Source organism: Siphateles boraxobius, unplaced genomic scaffold (assembly GCF_051911475.1).
Source record: "Siphateles boraxobius isolate OS27281-9 unplaced genomic scaffold, OSU_SipBor_1 16, whole genome shotgun sequence".
NCBI lineage: Eukaryota > Metazoa > Chordata > Actinopteri > Cypriniformes > Leuciscidae > Siphateles > Siphateles boraxobius.
The window spans coordinates 2059624-2081660 of NW_027508766.1; the positions used below are offsets into that span (position 1 = coordinate 2059624).

A 22037-nucleotide genomic window follows, 5' to 3' on the forward strand; every position below is an offset into this window, starting at 1 on the left:
TGGCCTAACCTAAGCCTTGTCTGTGAAACCAGAACTGAATGTCCAAAATAAATGATAAAAAATATTTAAAATCCAGTAAAACACAAGAATCCCTTGCTTTTATAACAATAAAAGGTAAATACCTTTTAAATATTTAAATGTCTCCTTTCATGAGCTTGTGCCCATGTCAGCAGCACAAAAAAAAAAAACGTATCAGCATGACATACTGTGCAGCGCACCGCAAGACAGCAACGACTGCAGAAAATAGATCCAAGAAAATGAAAGCCTAATTTTCCGCTTTTATTTTTAATGAAACGGGACCCTGGAGGCAGTAAAATGGACTCCTCTTATTTCAAGCTCATTAATACTTAGTAACAGAAAGATTGAGATGTGATAGTGGAAGAAGAATGTGAATTATTTATGCAGGGTGACTGTACCTCTTATGCTGCACAATTTAAATCATTAATACTGGAAAATATTAAATATTTCTTTCCCATATTAGTATATTTCTATTAGTAATCAATCATGCTGTGACAATCTAGTAGTAATCCCTGCAAATAATGGCCATTTAAATGTGCTGTTTACGAGCAAGATCCTTTACCTTTAGGTGTATGTTGTGATCAGCATCTGCGCTGTGATTAAAGGCCTGTGTTTTTAAGCCTTCCTCTCCTCTCCACTCCTCCTCCTCCTCCTCCTCCTCCTCCTCTTCACTGTGGTGGGTGTCCGTCAGTGGGCTCTGGGTCTCAGGAGGCAGAGGCGAGGAGGGAGTGCAGGGCTCAGATTGAGTCAGTTCTTCTGGACCAGAAAGGACGGCAGCAGAAGCATAGTGAGAGGAGAGAGCTGCTCTCAGGTTCTCCGCTAATAAACAGAGTGCGACAGCACAATATTAATAACTGTCAAGATTACTATGCATGCAGTTGTGTGTATTGTGGTTCAATAACATGAAAAAAAAACCTTGTAGTATTGTTAAAAAGTATTGAAAAGCGAAGCATATTGTGTCTATAAATCTATGGGTGTGAGTATGTGCATGTGCACAAACACTAAATTTAAAAGATTTAGGGTTGTTAAGATATTTTGTTTTTGAAAGTGTCTTATGCTCACCAAAGCATTTATTTGATCAAACATACAGTAAAACAGAAATATTTTGAAATATAATTATACATTTAAAATGACTGTTTTCTATTTTAATAGGCATATTAAATGTAATTTATTAGCAAAACTGTGATGGGAAAACCGAATTTTTAGCATCATTTCTCCAGTCGTCAGTCACATGATCCTTCAGAAATCATTCTAATATGCTGATTTGATGCTCAAAAAACATTATCAATGTTTTTTTTTTTTAAATTGTGATACAAGTCCAAAAGAACAGCATCTATTTGAAATAGAAATCTTTGGTTAAATTATAAATGTCTTTACTGTCGCGTTTGATTAGCTTGATGCATCCTTGCTGAAAAATTATTCTGACCCCACTGGTACAACACTGTATTGACTTCACAACTTTTGAATGGTAGTGTATGTATTGATGTGTGTCTCTCAGCAGACTCCCACCCTCTTTCAGAGCAGCGCCGAGCAGTACTCCAGCCTGGGGGATGTCTTCAGTGCTGGGTCGTACCAGCAGCCGTGGATCTGGACCTGCCTCACGTTGTCCTGCCATGACCGACAGCTTGGCGTAGATGTGGAGCTTCTCCTCCAGATTGGCACAGATGAGATGATCGTGGCCGCACAGAGACTCTGTGAAAGAAAATGGTCGGTTGTCATGTTAAAAAAAAAGTTCTTTAGCTGACGCAAATGACACTACACCACTCATTGACTGCTATTCGAAAGAAACTATTCTGGTGAAATAATTGTTTCTTTGCAAGCAGCATTCAAAAATCAGGTGCATTTCATTTTATTATTAGATGTTTTATCAGTAACGGATTATTTTTGGAAAGCTCTCAAAGCATGAAATGAACTTTTAATAAAGCATTTTATTTAATGGCGCCTTTTATAACACCCAAGGTCAACTCACAAGCAAAATACAGATCACTACACAAGACAAAACACACAACGAATACTCCGGATATACAGGATAAAGTGCAGTTAAGACTCAATAAACATATTATAAAAAAGCCTGTATAAAAAGATATATGTCTTGAAATGCGTTTTAAAATTCAATAAGCAATCGCTATTCCAATTGCTTATCAATGCATGCACCGACAGTATACAGTAGGTCAGTAAGGGTTTAGGATTATGTGCATTCTTAAGGTGCCATTAGCATTTGTCAGAATATAATTTTCCTGCAATTCCATAGTAATGTAAGATAAATTAAGATGAATGGCAATGCTAATGAATAGATATATCTAGGTACTATAAATTAAACATTTCAGCTATTATAAACCCTCTGGATTCATCAGCATAACTGGTTGCTCGTATCACCTTGAAGCCTGTGAATCTTTTGGACCTTTGCTTCGGTAACTCTCTTTTCCTCTTCTGATTCACTCGTAGTCTCATCCTCCTCTTCAGGGCAACTTAGCAAAACAAATACAATTTAAAATGAGTAAAATGACACACTACAACAAAAGCTGAAGAGAGATTATTTTCCCTCTCAGCTGTCCCTGTAGAGAAGAATCAATATACACAAGTATGACATGTTTCATCTTATGGTGTTATGGTGATAGGAACACCACTCCTCATCACTACACACCTCTCCACAGCCTCTCTGATGAGTCTCATCCAGGCATTGCGTTCATCTTTAGAAGCAGCGTGCACTTCATACATTTCAGGCCCAGCTGAAGATGCGCTGATCAGAAACATGCCTCTCTCCTCATTGGCCACCTCCCGCACGATCAGCTTCTGCAGAGAGATCACTGGAGGCTTCTGGTCCTGAGAAACAGTGCAAGTGAGTAAAATAACATTTCTAACTTTACACAGTTACATCAAAGACTAAAGATACGTCATCAGATTTACACAAAAACAAGCTGTCATTCAATGCACGCTTAATAGAAGTGTGATATAGAATATGATCAAATATATTCCCTGAATACAAATATTTACTGCTCAAAAAGTTTGGGGTCATTAAGATCTTTTTTTTTTAAAGAAATGAATACTTGTATTCAACAAAGATGCATCCGCATATTAGAATTATTTCTGAAGGATCATGTGACATTGAAGACTGAAGTAAAGGCAGCTGAAAATTCATAATAAATTTATAATAAATTATAATTATACGTTATAATAAATTTCATTAATATTTTGCAATATTAATTTAAGAAACATGATTTTTTTTTTTTACCAAACCCAAACTCCTGAACAGCAGTGTTTGCTTTATAGAGATGAAAACGCATAGTAATCTCAGAAACCAACCACAGCGGCAAAGATGTATTTCTGATCTTTCTCTTGAAGGAACACCAATGAATCAGACAGCAAAAACGCCAGAACATCTGTGGATGATCAAATAATGTCATCAGATATTTCATCTACTTAGCCAGAATTAAGTACAAATGGCTGTTCATATGTCTTTCATATTGAATACTGCGTGATGTGTTGTGACCGTTTCATTGGACAATCACCTTTCAGTCTTCCTGTGGCCGTCTTCCAAAGCAACGGGCCCTGGTGCCGCAGAGCCCTGCCACTGGTGATGTCCTGCTTGCGGAAGGTGTAACCACTCTTCAGTTTCGTAGAACACTTGTTCTCCATGCGGCCCAGGACCTCACTTAGCTTCTGGTTCTGCTCGAACTGACTCACGTGCTGGTCCACAGCAGAGATCAGCTCTCGGATCAGGACTAGCGCATGAGACAGGTCAGAATGCTCTTCTGTGTGCTCTGAAACAAAGAACAAAAGAAACTGAGTCTAAACAAATGTTTGGTTGTGATTTTGTGTGTGTGTGTGTGTGTGTGTGTGTGTGTGTGTGTGTGTGTGTGTGTGTGTGTGTGTGTGTGTGTGTGTGTGTGTGTGTGTGTGTGTGTGTAGGTAAGGAATAATACCCTCTGTGTACTGCAGTATTCTCTCCAGGAGGACAGGGTATTTCGTTATTCGCTGCGTGACTAACAAAATGCATTCTGGGATTTCTCGCCTCTTTACCAATGAGTTGCTACTCTGTTGCTGTGGAACCAAAAAGATTAGAGTGATTCACTGAAATTCAGTGCTGCCGAAAGCATCCATAATACATCAACATGCAACTGATTTAGTCATTTGTGTGATTTGAATCTCACTTTTATGAAGAGCTGAAATCTCTTGTTCTGCTGCTGAAGCTCTTTGAAGTAGCTGACCGCTTCTGTGTGATGACTGCAAAAATCACCATATACCTGCTTCATCTTCTCTGCATTCTCCTGGGAGAACTATGATGAAAACAAACACACGCCTATGATGTTTCCCATGATGTAGTATATCTTATGTTTTGAATTCAAATATATAAATATATATATATATGCAATCTATATCTGTCGTTCAATATAAATACCAAGTTATGGCATGAAACTGATAGGGCCCTTAACTCATTTGGTAGCAATCGCATCATCATCTACACAGCGCAGCTGATTGGTTGCTGTTGGATCAGCGGCTCAACAGTCAACATTCAAATACTGGTAGTTTGCTGTTATCAGTCTGTAGCGTGCTTTCAGAAAGCATCTGAAATCAACATCTAAGATGAAGGCACACTCTTTTACTCTATATCTCTGTGCATATTGCATGGTTTGCTTATTAAATGAGCAATCATAACAGTTCAATCTAAGAGTTATGTTTAACAGTCTTGTAGAGTGTTTTACTAAGCATATAAGCTGCAGCGTTTAAGCAATTGTGTTTATGCAGAAGCAAGCGGTCTATTGTGTGTAATTGCTGTGAGGATAAGCTACGGATATGAAAAAAGGTTAAAGTGAAATTAGCGCTTTTAAAGGGGTTACCATGTTTCTAATGACTCGTTCATTTATTTGTCTTTATTGATAAGTGAAAAAGTTGTAGAGACGATAGAGTATAAGGATTATGTCAATGATACATCAAATGATTAAAGGTGACCTATAATTCAAAATTGAATTTACCTTGGTATAGTCAAATAACAAGAGTTCAGTGCATGGACATGACATAGAGTGAATCTCAAACTGGACTGTTTTCGCGTTCTCATTTAATTCACGTTTATGAAAAACACCCCTGAAAAACGGTCGGTTCTCCACACAATACCGACTGTGACGCAATAGTCGGGATCATTAATATGTACGCCTCCAAATATTTGCATAATGCCAGCCCTCAATGCCAGGCGGAACTGCGCAGCCGAAGCATGGCAGTTGCTCAGTGTGGATGTACACAAGAACACAAAAGTATTTTTTAGTTCCTTCATCTGAGCCTCTGAAGAAACAATGGGTTAGTTTTATTTTCTCTGGAAATTTCCAAACATTTCACCGACTTCCTCAACTTGGGCCAATACAGAGCTGGCCTCGGATCGAGCTACCAAGCAACACTTTCTGATGTGTAATTGTTCAAGTTCAGACAGGTAATCTTTCTCTCAAAATCGTTCAATACTGTTTATGCATCAGTAAGTCAAGCCAGTGACTAAAATATCAGCTTCACATCGTTTCTTTTAGTAGGATGAAAATAATCGTATTTAAATTGTGAACAAATTATATACAGAAAGCGATCAAAGAACAATCTTTCCACACAGCGCGAGTTTATCTGGACACTTGCCAAACTCGTTATCAATGGCGCACGTTACTGCACAACGAAGCTCTTACTGTATTTACATCATCGTGTTTGCATTGGTGAAAGCATTAGAGAGTGCAGAAACTGCTTTGCAATGATAAGATCTTCATTCTCGCGATCAACACACTGTCATCTGCTCAATGCTCATCACGGCAACATTTTATGTGATGGGAATAGATCTAAATACTTTAAAAACATCTCACGATTCGTTAATCTCGATAGCTGTTATAGTAAAAACGTATAATAGCAGTAGTAAAAGTATTCGGGAGAGAGTTTCACATCTAATGCGTAGCTATTTCATATGCAAGCATGTCAGCCAATCACAGCAGTGGCCGCGGTTACACTAAATCCCACAGCAGACACGCCCCTTCAAACAGAGTGTTCAAATCAGAGGCTAAAAGCAGGCTAGGAAAAATGCCATTTATTTCTAAATTATGATTATTTTTTATCTAAAAAACATACTAACATTATAAGGGTAACCCAGGAAACATTATAAAATAATAAAAAAAAACATTCTAGGGCACCTTTAATCATGATACAGGTGGTTGCTGGGTTTCTTATCTCTATCAGCTTGCAACATATATCTTTTGTTAATGAGAACACATATTGCACATTTTTATAGCTAAGCCATTCGGGGGGGGGGGGGGGGGGGGTCTGGAGTGTGCTTGTTGTACAATCTCAACCGAAAATATCTGACTCAAAAGAAGGATTTGCTCATTGGTGCTTCTCTCATGAACGGAGAGAGGCTTAACTCCGCCCCTAATAGGCAAACCGATTGGTAACGGTTCTGCCATAATATCTGATTAAATGGTATACTTTACAATGAGGCTCAATTTGTTAACACTTTTTAACTACATTGGTTATCATGAAATATTCTAAAGCATTTATTAGTCTTAATTAATATTAAATTTAACATTAATACATTTTTAAAATTTAAAAGTTGTATCTGTTCATTTCATTTAATGCCCAGATAGTCCAGAGCTAACATGAACTAACAATGAACAGTTATATTTTTATTGACTAATGTTAACAAAAATGAATAAATACAGTAACAAATGTATTGGCTCATTGTTAGTAAATGTTATTTAATGCGGTAACTAACATTAACTTATGGGACCTAATTGTAGAGTGTTACCGATTAAACTTCCAACTTGACTTGTGTACTCACACAAATACATTACAATTTATATACCTGTTGCAGAAAAATGTCACCCACACGGTGGATGAGGTAGTTCTTGTTGCTGTTTGGCTGGACGCAGCTTTGCCGTAGTTCCCTCATCGCTGACAGAAAGTCACGGTGGAGGAGGAGCAGTTCATCTAAGCAAGGGAAAATCCGACCAATGGTGTCCGCATCCAGCCCGACTTCCTCCCGCATTCCCCTCCTGAAGACCTCCGCCATTACCATGAGCGTCTGCACGTGATGGAGTTCGGTTTGCATGAACTCTGAGTAAGACCAAGAGAACAAAAACACTTTCAAATGATGAACAGAACACACCTGCACAAAATGTTTTTAATGAGGAAGACTGTTTCAGCTGACCGTAAATGACATCCTGTCTCTTGACGATGCGTTTTTCCTGCATCTTACAGAACTGGGGTTCCACCGCTAGGCTCCATGACTCCGCCTCTAAATCCAGAGCATTCATCACCAGCTCATTCTGTAGAGGGGCATCTACAGTGTCTGAGGAATTAATTTCTTTATTGGATTTTTCAATACGGAATATCAATGGCTGCTGAAAATTCAGCTTTGCCATTATAGTAATAAATTACATTTTAACAATTATTAAAACAGTTCTTTTAAATTGTAATACTATTTCACAATATTACAGTTTTACTGTATTTTTCATCAAATAAATGCAGCCTTAGTGTGCAAAAGATTCTACTGTCAAAAAAAATAAAAATAAAAAAATGATTTATTCCAAACTTCTGACAGGTAGAGTGAATAAAAAAAGAAAAATGAAGGGGTCGATAGGAGGTTTTTGAAGGTCACTTAACACTCTGTTGAGCTTGGAGTAGGAATATGACATATTACACCAGTTATTTCATCAAATGTCCAGCTGTTTTACCTTCAACGAGAGATGAATCAGTGGATGTTGAGGACTCCATTGTTTGGAGGAACTCCTCTGATTGGATGTAGTTCCGCCAAGGGGGGGAGTCACTATATGCTTCTGGGCTCTCACTAAGCCTGATGGAAAATTACATAAATGACTATAAGGAGCCTTAAACACTCTCACTTATTTCAACAAATACAAACTTTGGGAACTTATGATGTCTTGGCTCATCCAGACATGTATTTTTTAAGGAAATGGAATGATAAAAGTAAAACTAGTCAATTACTACAATATTATGTCTGAAATTAGAATGTTGCACGTATATTTGGACAAAACTCACATTTTAACATGTTAATATTTTGATAATATTTTAAAATTGTAATATTTAAGACTGAGCACATCACAGCATATGGGTCATTAACCTTCACGGTTCATTTATCTAGCTAGTTTTTGGTTGAATATTACTACACAGTAAGAGCGTGGGACCTTTCTGTGGCTGCAGGCACACTTCTGGACAGAGGGCAAGGAAGAGGAGTTGAGTCTCGTGATGTCATCACAGGAAGAGAGGCAGCGGTGGGTATCTGAGAGAACGAGGAACTTTCACGCACTATAAAATCTAAATGTGACAGAAAAAAAGGTGAGAAGTGTAAATGCATAAAAAACAACTTTGGCGTTAAATAGGTTGATAGTGGGGATGATATTATAAGCTTTTGTTTTATAAAGCTGGTAAAACTCACTTTGAGGGAGGGAGGCTGTCCTGCTTTTTACTGTCATCACAGAATATTTCTCTTGAGGCTTCTGTAAACGAGAGTTAATACACGTTTATAAAATAATAATATACTTTTTTTTAAAACTTCACATTATTTCTTCTTATGTTGCACTGATTGACAGTATTCTGTATTGTAATAACGGGGCTCATTACAGATTCTCTGCACTTTGTGTTTGACCAAACATAGGCAAATGTGTCTCATGGTTTAAATATTAAACTTAGGCAATCTATCAGACTTTTATGTAGCTCAAGAGAAAAAAACAACATGTGCAAACACAAGCACAGTCCACCTTCAGGCATGGTGTCGATGAGTCCTTACAGCCCTTATGGACACTCACTGCACAGTCTAGGATGAAAGAGCAAATTAAACAATATTTAAAAAAAGATACAAACATCTAATGAATCAACTGGCAGATTTTCAAGAAATTTTCCAAAACACAAAAACAGATAGAATGATTCAATACAAACCTCCATGTTGCCAGAAACACAATACATATTTTAAGATGAAAAAAAATATGTCAGTTTGATTATTTAAAATATTTGAACTACTACTTAAATGAACTCACATGCGCAGTGGAAGACCTCTTTCCCAGAAGCTGGCTTGCTGCAGATCTCACAAAGTGTCGACCCCAGGACAGATCCTGCTGTGAACTGGTGTCCATTGACCTGTTTGTCTTTGGTTTCTCTCTCTTTTCCTTTCCCCTTAAAAAAAACAAGGGAAAGCCATCAGATCACTCACAGTCCTCATCACCATCTGCCATGATGACTGCACATTAAACTCATCTCTACACTATTTCTGCTTGTGAAGTTAGTTTAAGTGTGACATGCTTGTGTGGCAAAAAAGGCCATGGGAGAGTTTGCCGCTGGTAAAACAGTTACAGCCAAAAGAAAGTTTAATGATTAAAAGGGACTCCTATGGTTGTTTTTGGACATAACAATCAGTCTTTACCCCCTTCTCTTTTGTATCTTTCCTTAATGGCTAGTAAAGGAACATTGTGGGCAAAAACCAGGGTGAAATAGTTTCAAAAACGACATTGTATGAAGTAATATTGTTGAAAAAAGTTTAAGATTTGAACATAGAGGGTAATGGTTTAAAAAAAGTCTCATAATATTGATTGATGATTAATATTTAAATTTCTCTGTGACCTTTACCATAATAGGTCAAGAGATGTTTTTAGATGACGAATTATTATAGATAAATTTTTTATATATTATAAATTGTACATATTGTAATATGTAAATATATAGGATGAAAATATGCAAGATATTAAATATGTACTGTCCTTCTTTTTTTTATACAGTAAAACAGTAATATTTTGTGAAATACCATTAAAATTTAAAATAACTGATAATTATTTCTTAAAATATTAAAATAGAAATGTAGAAAACAGTTGTGCTGCTTAATATTTTTGTGAAAACTATAATGCTTGTTTTTGTAAATAACCTTTGATAAATCGAAAGTTCAAAATAAGAGCATTTATTTTAAACAAAAATATTTTATAACATTACAAATATCTTTCCAGTCACTTTTGATCAATTTAATGCATCCTTACTGATTAAACGTATTAATTTCTTATTCAAATCTCACTGACAACATACTTATGAACTGAAGGTATATATATATATATATATATATATATATATATATATATATATATATATATATATATATATATATTTATATGACATGCATGTATGTTTACCTTGCTCTTGTTGCGGGTACTATACATTCGGCTCTTTATGAAGCTGAAAGTGCGGCTGACTTTGTATTTTTCTGACTCTGATTTGGAGGGGATGATATATTTGTCCCATTCCTCCTCCTCAATCCTGGAACACACATTAATCACATGGAGCGCATTAAAATCACAGACACATGCCTGTACAGTGGGTGTTTTAATGTTAACACAGATTTTACTTTTCAAACCATGATTTAGCGGCTAGGTAGTTTCATTAATTCATTTCTTTCAGGCTCATTCAGTCATTTATTATTTTCCAGGCTACAGGAAAATTAATAATTAGTCATCACCCTCTGTGCCAAAAAGAAGACATACCACCTGAGCAGTGCGGACATTCTATGCATTTCACACATTCCTGATTAGAAATCTTTTGCTCAGTGGGAGGTGAGTTGTGAGACTTGGACCACAGTTAGGTTCACAAACAAGGAGTGTTATTACATATTTTAGTGTCGACACAGTGAAGTGATAGCATTATTTGGAGTCATCTCACAAACGTTAAGAAGCATTAGACGTGATTTCATGCCAGTGGGTGATTGTGCATTCTGGTTAGGTTATTAAAAGGATCATGCCAAGAGTGCACTTGGTGTTTAGTAGCTAGGGGTCTCTATATTGACATACTCTTTGAGGAATTCGGAGAGCGTGAGGTGTTGGAGGGAGTCGGCCAACTCTGCACTGGTCTCATCATCAGCTGACTGAGTGCGCCTACGAAACCTTAACTCCCTATAGAGGTACAGTACAGCACTCTGAGTCTTTATACACAAAGCAGATACATGCATTTCCATTTTAATGTATGCACAGACACATACTGCCCCTGGAGGGCACTATTGTGCTTTGCTGTAAAAAAAGAATAGTGAGAAAGACATAGGGAATTTAAAATACCACATGGAAACAAGCTAACAGATATGGATGATCATTGTATATAAGATCCAACACCACAGACAAGGGGCTCTTAATGCAGAAAGTGTACCTCACTCACCAACTACATACATCTTTTTGTATTCATTTAAATAAAAAACAACTCTAAAAGGTTGACACCTGAAACAGGCGCAACAACCTTCAAATCAACAGGAAGCACTCTGTCTCCTAGCAACCTTGTAGTAAGGGACACTGGAGAGCTCTGCTCAACACCGTTTTATTCTCTGATTAGTGATTAATACCTAATAGAGGAATCAGGGCAGATGACAGGTGGTTAGAGGTCTGCGTTACCTTTTCTCTTGAGGCTGCTCTGATGTGCTGCAGGCACGATGTTCTGTAGAAAAGAAAATATGGATGTAAATATACTGGTTCTATCATTTACGTTATATCTTTAAGAACTCTCCTCCACTCCTCTGATTCTATAGACACATTCATCTGAATTGAAGACTGATGACATCATCCTTCCTTTCCAGCAACATCTTATCAAATAATGATGAAACCCCTTGAGGGTGAAGGCAGACAGACGCACTGCCATTAGGCTCCCACAACCAGCAAGCAAAGCCAATAAAGCCGTGGAAAGCTCACGCATACACACACACCTAGAACCGTGTAATTATTGTTAACTAAAACTATTAACTATCATTTTCAGTAACTGAAATAAAGCTGAAATGAAATAAAATGTAAATATTAGATGAAAAACAAACACAAATGAACTTCAGTTTTTGTTTTAGCATAAGATTAGGCTCTAAATTAAATTTACTAAAACAAAAAATGAAAGTTAAATAGAAATGTATATATTTTTAAACTAATAATAATACAAAAAAACAACAAATGAAATTGCTAAAACTAAAATGAAAACTGAAAATAAAAATCAAAGGAATTAAAATATGAATAAATACTATCGTACATAAAATAAATGAACACTGACCCAAAAACATTATACACACTTTTTTTTCAGTTGTTCACTTTCCCCCACACAAAGACACAGAGCGCTTTCAGCAGCAGAAGCGTTGTGCTATGTTGTTAGTAGTGGCGTGTTGCGAGCAGGCGAGGCTGTACTTACTAACAGGGTTGAGCAGAGACATAGATTTAGACAGAGACAGGGTGTGTAGGAGAGACCTGCTGCCACTGCTACTGGGGAGGGCGCCATCTACAGGACACAGCGGACATGACACTCACTACAGCCCGCCACTACTCTACACATACATGGTGTGCTGGTTTTGAATGGAAGGGTTACGAAATTTATATGGCTTAAATGGCCAAAAACACTTGATTTCATCCTCTGTTCATGGTTATATCAAACAGCAGCTCGTTTTTGCTGTCACTCAAAACCAAACATTCAAACATGGCCATCCCTGGTTGAAAATCCAACTTAAAGGGATAGTTCACCCAAAAATGAAAATTTGCTATTACTTTACTTACCCTCAGGCCATCCAAGGTGTAGGTGACTTTTTTTCTTTAATAGAACAGTAAAGAAGATTTTTACCTGAAACCGTCATCCTCTGTGATTCATATAAATGGAAGTCAATGGGTGCCGTCACTTTGAGATTCAAAAAAACATATGCAGACAAAGCAAAATTAATACTAGCGGCTCCTGACAATACACTGAGGCATCAGCTCACGTGTGAGGTCACTCCTGTGCATATGTCATTATGCGACAGGAAGCTCGCGCTCAGGACCGTTTACCAAGGCTGATAGAAGTAAAAATGTTGTAAATAATGTTAAGTTTCTTGCATAGACAGATCGTATTGCTTCTTAAGAACTCAATGTGGATATTAATTTAGCTTTGGCTGAATATGTTCTTTTGAATCTCAAAGTGACAGCACCCATTGACTTGCATTATATGAATCACCGAGGACCACGGTTTCAGCTTAAAATCGTCTTCTCTGTTTTACTAAAGAAAAGAGTCACCTACATCTTGGATGGCCTGAGCGTGAGTAAATTACCAGCAAAACATTTTTTTGGGGTGAGCTATCCCTTTAAGCTGGCAGCTAAATGTTTCGGAACATGGTAAGTGGTTTCTAGCGGGTCTAAGCTGATCGTTAGCGGTTCCAAGCTCATCATTTGCTGGACGACCAACCACAACGTTCCAAAAACCAACCTGACAAGCTGGTAGTAGATGGATTTCTGATCCAAGATGGTTTACCAGCTTATGGACCGTTTATACAAGCTACCATGTTCTACAGAAAAGTTACAATTTTAAATCGTATTTTTCCACCAGGGATGATGTCCAAAAAACCTGTATGGCCAGCTAACTTGGTTTTGAGTATATTTGTTAGTAGTGCGTGTCTGTTCACTACAGTTTTGTTAGTGACTACCAAACATGCTTCTAGCAAGTGTAATTGCTATTACAGTACATTCAGCTATTATTTTGGTGTCCATAAATTATTTTACAGATTTTATAACCAGAAAGGCATATTCAGAAAGAAAAAATCAGATATTTCCTACAAACATTAATAATCTACTAAATTGGCTTAGATTAATGGAATACAACAGGCTCAATGATGCTATCAAATGACATTCAGGGGCATTAACTTCTACAGAAGCTGGCAATTACTGGGAGAATCTCTGACTCAGTGGATGTTAATGAATGCAGATCATCTGAGGGCATTAGACACAAGCTGTATTTTGTAGTTAAACTTTTTTAAAGAGATAAAACAATGGATAAGAGATTATAACTAAATACTGTATATGAAACACATTAAGAAAGTAAGCCTGTTTTACACTGCATATGTAAGCAGAGCACAATCGAAGCAGAAGCGTGACTGTAATAGCAATGTGTTTTGCTTCTTTTCTTTTTTTTACACTGACAGCGCTTTTGTAGCATAACAGAGCTATGGCTCTTTAAAGAAAATAAAATCATTTCTGGATTGCTGCATTGAGTATTGCTTTTAAATAAATTATAAAATGGTTATCAGGAGTGTGTGCAATCCCGAAAATAATTAAATGTAATTTACTTTTGAGGCATTTACACCCAAACGGTAATTAATCTACACACAACTGAACACAAACCCTGAAGTGTAGCTATAAACCACTTAAACCAGCTATATTTGGATTTACTCCACAATACACTGTGTGAAATCTTTAATCTGTGGTGCTGAGATAAATATGCACTGCTTACACTTGCAGGATCAAACAAGTCCCATATAAAGAAGTCTTCCAATCTTGCTATAAAAATAAAAATCCAAGAAAATAACATTTTAAAGGGTAAGTTCGGCGTTTTACAAGTAAAGGCCTGTTTTAAGATCGTTTCTGATTAAATCGAATGGTTAAGATTAAAATTTGGACACATGCTGCTGTCCCGAGAATTTTAGCTTTTTGTGTTAGCACCCCACCACCCCCCCCCCCCACCCACCCCCCCCCCCGCCCCCCCCACCCCCCACCCACCGCAAAAATCGCTGCACAAGATGCTTTCCAACAGGTTTTATCGTAGTTTTTGGAAGAATGTCCGGTTGTGAGACGTTGGAAAAATAGGTCCACAGTTTTACAACGAATGGTAAAACACCTTTTGGAAAGCATCTTTTGCAGCGATTTTTGTGTGAGCATATCAGTGAACACCCCAGACCACTCGGTGAGTTTCACATCTTTGTAAACTAAAGTTTAATGCGTTTATATGAATGATTGTTCCAGTGCCCCTATGAAACCATTGTAATAGGTGGGGGGGTGCTAACACAAAAACCTAAAATTCTCGGGACAGCAGCATGTGTCCAAATTTTAATCTTAACCGTTCGATTTAATCAGAAACGATCTTATAACAGTGCTTTACTTGTAAAACGCCAAACTTACCCTTTAAATCACAAAGTTACAAATCCCATCATCCCTTAAAAGCTCATCATGCTTATAACAGACTAGACAGGAAATACAAGAGATGTAATGACCACTAAGCTCAGTCATTTCCAGCAAAGAGAAGAAACAAATGATGCTTTCACGACTTCAAATTTGATATGTGATAGAAATATCTCAGTATAACCAAATCTGTAAAATCTACCCATGCATCCTGATTTTTCTTTTCATATTTAACTTGACTTCCTGTCATCTGTCCCTAAGAAAGGCTAACCCTGGGAGAAAAAAAAAACCATGTATGTCATGTGGGAACTAATGCAGGTAATGTGAGATGTTAGAGGATCTGACCCTGGTTGAGGTTGGTGGGTGGAGGATGGGCATCCCTACTGAATCGTGGAGGCAGCAGGCTGATTTTAGGGGAGGTGTAGGAATACGAACGCAGACGGATGCCCTGCTCAATATCCTGAGGAAAGAAATAATATTTTCACTCAGTTTGCACACAGCTGATCTCAGTGCTCAAAAATGTAATGATCATCATGTATAGTCTGTCTCACTGTATGTAAAGGAAAATAGCTATGGTACCTTTGCAGGAGTGGGGTTACAGGCAGAGGAGGCAGAGTGAGAACGTGTACAGGTAAGAACAGGGGCGGGACTAAACATAATCTGCTCATCTCCGCTGTTTTTGAGCTCAGGCTGTGGCTGGGGGAGGGGCTTCTTCATTAAAATGTCATCATCATCATCCTCCTCGCTGTCCATTTCCAAGGCCACCAGACTCGGGCTTAGAGAGAGGATTGGACTTCTAAAAATTCTCAACAACCACTATAAGTAAGACTAGCATCACTTGCACATTGTGAATAATTCATACATTTTGTGTTTGGTACAAATACTCTTCCAACAACTCTTATCTCACGGCAAGTTTTCGAATAATGGAAACATTTTTCAAATTGATTCTGGAATTGTGCATAAAAACTACATTCCTGCTTTATTGGGCAATTGCAAACAGGGCAAGGTAACTTCTTAGTTTGCCATAGAACTGGGCGATATGGCCCCAAAACTATCACAATCAAATTTTTCATATCAGTTGATATCAATAATTTTCACAATAAATGTAAAAATGACTTCTTTTAAGTTTAAAAGCAGTTATTTTTTTGCTCCTGAGTGAAAGATGTAGAAACCAGGGAGTTAATTCTGGTTTTAAACTACTCTTAATTGTCAGAACATGACAAACACTTGTCAAACAGGTGAACATTTCACAAATCTGAGGTAAAAAATTCAGTTTTCATTTTTTCTTAAAATCTTAATAGAAATATTAGTTTCTGCATGTTCTAATTATTTCGAATCATGACACAGGTTTGTGTTGCCTGACTTTGATGGCATGGATGTATCTTTAGCAGAGTTTGCAGTGCAGACTGCAATATTAATATGCCTACAGTTTTGAATCCTAGAAATGCACATTTGACAGTATCAGTAGCTTGAGTTGGATGATTTATGATTTATGTTCATTAACAAAAACAGTAACATCTATAAAAATTAATAAAAAAAATAGGGTAAAATTTAGTTTTAGTTTAGAGTTAGGACTTAACCATTGGTCATACATAGTATCATACATTTAGATCATAATAGCCAATGGTAAAACCACGCATATAGCACCTCACAGTCACTACCATGGTAAAATGTCGTTTCTATGGTATTTGTATTATAAACAGTAGCCTAAATACATTTAGTAATAAATACAAATGCTATAGAATTAATAACAAAAATATTGTAATTAATCCTTTTATACATTTAATACATGTCTACATTCATAATATAATAAAATTTGATATCCCACATATCTGCCACAATACCATGGTGCAGTTAATGTTACCACAGTGAATCCATGGTAAATTATGGTGATTTGTAGATTAAAAAGCCTTCTAACTGGTTAATGGCACAATGTTTATCATGTTTGTCAATGCTGTTGAGAATGTCAGTGCTGTTTAAACTAGTTTAAATCACAGACACATTTGTGTTCTTTACTGAAATCAAGTGCTTCTCACTGGATCTCACGGCGCTGTTTAGTGGACGTGTGATCGAGACCGAACAGCGAGTAAACGCATCTACTATAGGTTCGCGCTGCCGTTTGAGCCGAGCAGATAAATTGTTTGTTTGTGGCGTGGTACAAATGAGTAGTGCTGTTTTGTTCCACTTTTGCCGCATAAACATTTTATCGATCATTTATCAAACTTTTGTTATCCTTTTATCGAGAAAAAATATAATCATCGTTTTATCGCCCAGCCCTAGTTTGCCCTGGGTTTGTTTTTTGTTTGTCTGTCTGGTTCTCAGCAGGTTTTGCTCCAGAAAGCAAGTGGTGACCCAATACAGTAAAATGTATGTTATTGTACATAAGTTAACAAAATGTCCTTAAAATGTTTTCTTTGCAGCCAATAATTCCTTGACCAAAACACTCGTGGTCAGCACAAATCATGTTCATTCTTGCTGTAAGTGAACCTGCATTTAATGTAGTCTGTGTTGTTGTCTCATGTTACGCAACCTGTGCATTCTGGCATCTGTCTGATTTGGCTACTTCTATACTATAGTTTAAGAAGTATAAAGTGAGTATGTAAACAAAACCATTTATAAGTTTGGGGTTGGTACACTCTTTTTCTTAAAGGAATTAAATTCAAATTGATTTTTTTATTCAGCAAGGATGCATTGAATTGATCAAAAGTGACAGTAAAAACATTTTTAATGCTACAAATGACTTAAACATTGGTAACATAGGTAAACAGTCTTCTTTCAAAGACATTAAAAAATCTTACAGACACCAGAATTTTAAAGGACAGTGTATAGAGTAAAGTGTCAAGTTTTTAAACACCTCCTGAATTAATTGATGGACACACCAAAACATCAATGTTAGTATGCTTACCTTAGGTCACATGACTCTGTCGGTGAGCTTGAACTGTTATAGGTCAGTTCAGCAGGTCGTGTGGCACGCATGAGTCTATCCAGCATTAGTCCCGCTGGAGAGGTGGGAGAGAAAGAACGAGAGCCGGGATGCCGTCCTCTCTGCCCGTCATCATCTTTAATAGCTGGATGCATATCTATTGTCCCAGGTGATAAGACCCCTGTATCTGACATTCGCCACACGCCACTATCTGTCATAGAACTGTCCTCTGTGACACCTGTAACATTGTACTTCATATTGAGGTCATTGTCCTACATTAGAAGAGAAAACAAATATATTTTAATGAAACAGGACAATGGCAATATATTCATTCAAAAGGGTAGTTCACACAAAAATAAAAAAAATCTGTCAAAATTTACTCACCGTCACATTGTTAAAAAAAAAACCTGTACAACTTCTTTTCTTTTTTCCCATACAGTGAAAGTAAAAAAAATTCCAAAACATCACATGACTTTCATTTTATTTTTAAAAAATATCTTCTTTTGTGTTGAGCAGAAGAAATAAAATCATAAAGGTAAGCAAATGATGACAGAATTTTCATTTTTGGGTGAACTATCCCTTTAATATAGTCAAACTCAAAGTCATGGTTCTTTTATCACTGGATCTAAGAATTGAAATACAAACCCTGACATCTCATTCTGTAAATCAAATCAATAGACTTTTGTGGAAGTAAAAGAGTTGTGTCTACAGTTCTGGCTACAATATGCAAGATCAAATAAAGACTTTCCCCAAGACTTTCACAGAGATCAATCAAAAGATAAAGGCACTAAATGAAGGGAGGAGACGGGATTTGGAGTGTCTGTAGATCTGGCATAGTGAACGATCTGATCTGTAGGAGCAGCGATATGTGTGGCGTCTGACCTTAGTGGTGCCTCTGAGCATGGCCGTGAGCCTGACGGCAGCAGCGCCTGAGGAGTGAAGGGGAAACGGAGGACAGGAACCAGGGGACGAACACAACTTCTCTGTCAAAAAAACAAACAAAAACACACTGTCAAACTGATGCATGTGTGTCAATACAACTGGATGGAAATCCAGTGTCAATGATATTTAAAAGTTAGCTAATAAAAACAATGTAAATAACAGCTGTCACTTCACATGCTTCTGCTTCTGCTTATGTTCTGTTCTCTGGAAAATGATGTGCACGCATGTGTTTTGACAATATCGAAATGCCAAGATGGCAGAAGAAACCAGTAAAATATAAAATAGCACAACAGCACAGTCTCTTTACAGCAGTTAAAATGTCTGGGTTTTTTTAAGGAGGCATTTACTTTACTTTCGCACAGTTAACTCTATATTTCCCTGTGCATTTTTATTTCTTTAAATTTCTCATTACAGTCCTACACTACCGTTCAGAAATTTGGAGTCTTAAAGATTAAAAAAAAAAAGAAATACTTTCAGTTACTTTCATTTTTTCATTTTAGTACTTTCATTCAGCAAGGATGCATCGAATTGATCAAAAGTGACAGTAAAGACATTTTATATATTGCAAAAGATTTCTATTTCACATACATGTTTTTCTTTTGCACTTTTAATTCAAATCAAATAATCCTGAAATAATAATAATAATAAAAATATTACGTAGCTCAACTATTTTCAACACTGACAATAATAAGAAATGTTTCTTGAGCAGCAAATCAGATCATGTGACATTGGAGTAATAATGGTGAAAATTCAGCTTTGCCATAACACATTACATTACATTACATTGCCATGATACATTACATTTTACCGTCTCATCTATATTTACATATATTCATTTAGCTGGCACTTTTATTCAAACACACAAAAAAGAGCAATTACTTAAGCAAATCTGCTATTTGCTTAAATAAAAAATAACTGAGATTTCCATAAAAATATCCTAAATCTAAATAATAATAAATCCTTTTCTGGGCACACACACAGAATTTATGGTCCCAATGCAGACAAAGTGGTGCAGTGTGTGAAGAAAATAGAAGAAACAGACATTCAGTCTTTTTTCACGCACATTTGTAATTATCTTTACAGGTATGTGCAGAAACACAAACTTACACAAGTGTATCCATTTAAATTACAAAAATTTTCACGATTACAAAATTTTTCACCGACACTGTCAAACAAACACACCAAGATTACATTTCAAGGGAAAGATGTGTATACGTTGGCATGTAATCAACTGTGTGTACAATATCTTTAAGCAAAAGTGAGAAACCAATAACTTGCAGGGGCACCCTGTCATGAAGGATACATGTGAAGGCATTCCAACAACAACGGAAAAACCAGATACTGACGTCAACTCAGTTTCATTCCTCTCCATGCATACACACACACACACACACTACTCATTTAGATTACTTGGTGAATCACACATCTACAGGAAACACCATAACAGTTCGCATGTGTAACATGGAAACACCGTAAAAGTACTGCATTTATAAAACTAAAATAATACCTGTTTTCCAAAAGCTGAATGAGTTTTGGTTTCAAATGATGAATGCTGACGACTCACTTAATTTGTCATGTGACTGGCAGTGAAGTTTTTCCTTTACCCTTTTCGGATAATACCTTTGACTACACAGGATGACCATACATATTTTTGAGGGGAGAAAGGAAAGAGCAACACCAGTGGAATGACCACTGTAATGCCCTATCAAAAACATCTCACTGGCTCGAAGCTGTACCAGCTATTTGAGCTCTGACTCATGGCTGAATTAAGCCTGTAACGCTGCCCTGCACCATAGACCAAAAACAATTGAATCACTTAGACAAAAACACACAAACACAAAGTCATGAGAGACAAACAAAGACTTTCAGGTTGTGTATGTATGCTTTCTTCATGCATTGTATATGTGTGTCTTTGTTGCACACATCATTCGTACAGACCGGTTTTCTCTCTCTCTCTCTCCCCCTTACTCTCTAGTTACCTGCTTTTGATGTCCGTCTCCGGATTCTCATCTTTGGGAAGGATGGCCATGAGTAGTTAAATGGAGAGTCTGAGTCAGAGTCCATGTTTTTAATTTTCCTCAACTGCCCCGTTTTGCGAAACGCATGACAGTAAAATCACCAAGCAGTTACCGAGGAGTTTGAGAACACCTTTCCAAAAAATGCAGATTCCACAGATAAGCCTTGAGCAGATGAGTCTGTGTGTGTTTGTGTGTGTGTCGGAGAAGGTGGGCTTAGACTCGACACTCTATACTCCCACTTTTTTTGTTACAGACAGAGTCAGGACTCAAACTGGACCTGGGAGAGCACGACAGAGGGATTTTCAAACTAAGGTGTCTGTAGGAATCTGGAAGGTCAGCCAAGGTTTAGGAATCATTAACCATACACGCTAATAAAACCACATGAGGTCCCGGTCCTTCCCTCAGTCTTTATAAACAAATAATATAGCAAACTGCAATTTCACTGTGAGACAAAAATCTGCATCATTATTTTTCATAAATTCATGATACAAAACAACCTTTTTTAATGCAACTTAGAGGCAGAAATGAGTCATGCATCCCCTCAAAAACAGTACAAGGATGGGCCAAACGGAGTTGCAACACACATTCATTAATTTCAATAACAATCCCAGAGTAGTGGACCACATTCTAATCCAGAACATGTTCTTAAATGTATTAAAAGCTGTACAAACAAATTGACTTAATCAATTCTGGGAGCTTGTTAAAATTTTTCATCTGATATTTTGCCTGGAAATCTTTACTATAATGTTAGCTCTCTTTTTCTCTGTTCCTGGAAAAATCAACACTCCTAATGGAGAACTGATTGTTACCGAAAACTTAAGTTATTAAAACAAAAATAGACTTATATTTGTAAATAATAAAATAATAATTTAAATAATATAATATTGAAATAAACTGATCCACAGCAAAATAAAACTTGATCCTAAAAAACTGAACCCACACAGACCAAATCAACCTCAAATCCTACAAACTCAATCCTCCAAATCCCAAGTATATACAAACATATCGCATCTAATTTCGCAGCACAAACTCAACCCGACAGAGACTCTATTCAACTCACAAAATCAACCCCACTAAAAGACTTAAACACCACACATGAAAGCCAATGTCTACTAGTTAAAATACCATGTCACCACCAGCCAGGAACTTTTAAAATGCAGTATTACAGCCAGGTGTGTGTGAGCCTGAGTCAAGACTCGAGAGGTATTTCTCTCTGCATGTGGTGGACATTCAGTCTCTGCTAGAGAACCACTC

The 22037-nt window shown here is 36.9% G+C and overlaps 1 protein-coding gene across 11 annotated transcripts in view; it reads right to left on the reverse strand.

The window, feature by feature from the left end:
* Positions 1-22037, reverse strand: part of arhgef28a (Rho guanine nucleotide exchange factor (GEF) 28a) — a 96816-nt gene that overhangs the window by 20011 nt on the left and 54768 nt on the right. For 2 of the 11 annotated variants that reach the window (XM_077231084.1, XM_077231076.1), the window contains exons 10-32: positions 18706-18806; positions 17806-18095; positions 15480-15696; positions 15246-15360; positions 12178-12264; positions 11406-11448; positions 10818-10919; positions 10167-10290; positions 9030-9165; positions 8754-8809; positions 8432-8492; positions 8181-8310; positions 7710-7828; positions 7184-7324; positions 6839-7089; positions 4170-4295; positions 3942-4059; positions 3528-3779; positions 3322-3398; positions 2663-2841; positions 2395-2486; positions 1528-1710; positions 581-837 (exon numbers count right to left, since the gene is read on the reverse strand). In XM_077231084.1, the coding sequence (XP_077087199.1) occupies positions 581-837; positions 1528-1710; positions 2395-2486; positions 2663-2841; positions 3322-3398; positions 3528-3779; positions 3942-4059; positions 4170-4295; positions 6839-7089; positions 7184-7324; positions 7710-7828; positions 8181-8310; positions 8432-8492; positions 8754-8809; positions 9030-9165; positions 10167-10290; positions 10818-10919; positions 11406-11448; positions 12178-12264; positions 15246-15360; positions 15480-15696; positions 17806-18095; positions 18706-18806 (3257 nt within the window). The remainder of the gene's footprint in view (positions 1-580; positions 838-1527; positions 1711-2394; positions 2487-2662; positions 2842-3321; positions 3399-3527; positions 3780-3941; positions 4060-4169; positions 4296-6838; positions 7090-7183; positions 7325-7709; positions 7829-8180; positions 8311-8431; positions 8493-8753; positions 8810-9029; positions 9166-10166; positions 10291-10817; positions 10920-11405; positions 11449-12177; positions 12265-15245; positions 15361-15479; positions 15697-17805; positions 18096-18705; positions 18807-22037) is intronic. The other 9 variants (XM_077231078.1, XM_077231077.1, XM_077231083.1 and 6 more) reach the window with 9 other exon arrangements.